This window comes from Odontesthes bonariensis, chromosome 21 (genome assembly GCF_027942865.1).
Source record: "Odontesthes bonariensis isolate fOdoBon6 chromosome 21, fOdoBon6.hap1, whole genome shotgun sequence".
Lineage (NCBI taxonomy): Eukaryota > Metazoa > Chordata > Actinopteri > Atheriniformes > Atherinopsidae > Odontesthes > Odontesthes bonariensis.
In genome coordinates this window covers 24,779,750-24,781,396 of record NC_134526.1, presented here as the reverse complement: position 1 = coordinate 24,781,396, position 1,647 = coordinate 24,779,750, and the positions used below count along the sequence as shown (strand labels likewise).

The 1,647-nt window shown below is 53.4% G+C and overlaps 1 protein-coding gene across 1 annotated transcript; it reads left to right on the top strand.

The window, feature by feature from the left end:
- The first annotated feature begins 407 nt into the window (after nucleotides 1–407).
- On the top strand, nucleotides 408–1,392 carry foxd7 (forkhead box D7). The gene has a single exon (XM_075454154.1). The coding sequence runs from the start codon at nucleotides 408–410 to the stop codon at nucleotides 1,380–1,382; it is 975 nt and encodes a 324-aa protein (XP_075310269.1). The 3' UTR covers nucleotides 1,383–1,392.
- Nucleotides 1,393–1,647: the final 255 nt, after the last annotated feature.

Below are 1,647 nucleotides of genomic sequence, written 5' to 3'. Positions count from 1 at the left end.
GCTCGCGGGCCTTCTCGGTCTTGCTTCTCTTTTGCGTCACTTTCATTGGTCAGGAGCCTTTCCCTCGTGACATCACATCCAGCCGACCCGCAGGAAAGCAGCAGCGATCACAGATGATGCTGGACATCTCCGAGGACGCACGCACTTCCACGCTGTGCGCGCAATCGCTCGCAGATCGCCGCTCGCACTTAAAGGCACCGAAAACAAAAAGCGCATTTGCGCTGATGCTTTGCGGTCCGCAGGGTGCGATTGTTTTTTGAGGAACGGGATCTGGACTCGCGCTAGGATTTGTACTTTTGCTGTGAACGGAAATGGGCTGCGTGTAAAGTTCTGCTCATCGCACTTCGGAGAAGAGCTGTCACCCACCTGTTGCCAGGTGGTCTTGGCTTAACCCACGGGCATCTACTATGACATTAGGTTCGGAAGATACTGTCATGGAGGATATTGTTATCGACGTAGTGGGGGAAGGAGTCAAAGACAGCGGAGAGGAGCGGCTCCTGCCTCCGGATGGGTCTCGGAGCGAACAGGAGCGCAACGCAGAGACTTCCAGCGGCCGGAGTGAAGACCGGGACACCTACAGCCCTTCACCGGCGTGTCCTTCTCCTAAAACCAAAAGCCCCGCGTCTGTCAAGCCCCCATACTCTTACATCGCTCTGATCACGATGGCCATTCTGCAGAGCCCCAAAAAGCGCCTCACCCTCAGCGAGATCTGTGACTTCATCAGCCACCGCTTCGTTTATTACCGGGAGAAATTCCCAGCCTGGCAGAACTCTATCAGACACAATCTGTCGCTTAATGACTGCTTTGTAAAGATGCCCAGAGAGCCCGGAAACCCAGGGAAAGGGAACTACTGGACGCTGGACCCCAACTCCTCCGACATGTTCGAGAACGGGAGTTTCCTGCGGCGGAGGAAGCGCTTCAAGCGGCAGCATTTTCGCTTCGATCCGCTGAAGGAGCAGCACCTGGAACCCAGCGGGCTGCACGGCTTTGCGCACGGGGCTTACGGGATCGGCACGGCGGCTCTGCAGCTGCCTGGTCTGGAGATTTACCCCTACCTCCATGCCCACGCGCCCTCTCCGTGCGGCCCCGCCACCATCCCACCTGTCAGCAGCATCCTCCCGGCTTTGTCCAGCTTCTTCTCCCGCAGCGCCCTCACGGCCAAGGCTTTCCTGCAGTCGCAGCCGGGCCTCGACGTCTTCTCCCCGGCCCAGTGCAGCAGTTACTCCCCTCCTCTGACCTCCAGCGCTGCCTACCTCCCCCCCGCGCTCTTCCACCCGGCGGCGTCTCCGCACTTCCTCAGTTTACACCAGCAGTACCAGAAACTACAGACTCAGCGTGGCCATGCAGAGCTGGCCAAACACATTAACACTAATAACGAATAATCCCTTCAAAACCAGACTTTAAACTGATGTTTTTCTCAGGTAACAGAGACATTTTTACGAGGAATTTAACAGTTTCTCCAGCAGTGGAAAATGGATATTTTACCAGAATGTTGTAGATAGGTTAGAAATTCTCCTTTCTTTACACCTTAATGACAAAAAAAATAATAATAAATAAATAAATAATAAAAAATAAAAAAATCCTTCAGCAGGCGCTTTTTTTTCGTTTGGATCACGAACTATGATATTTTGTTTAGATATTTAAATG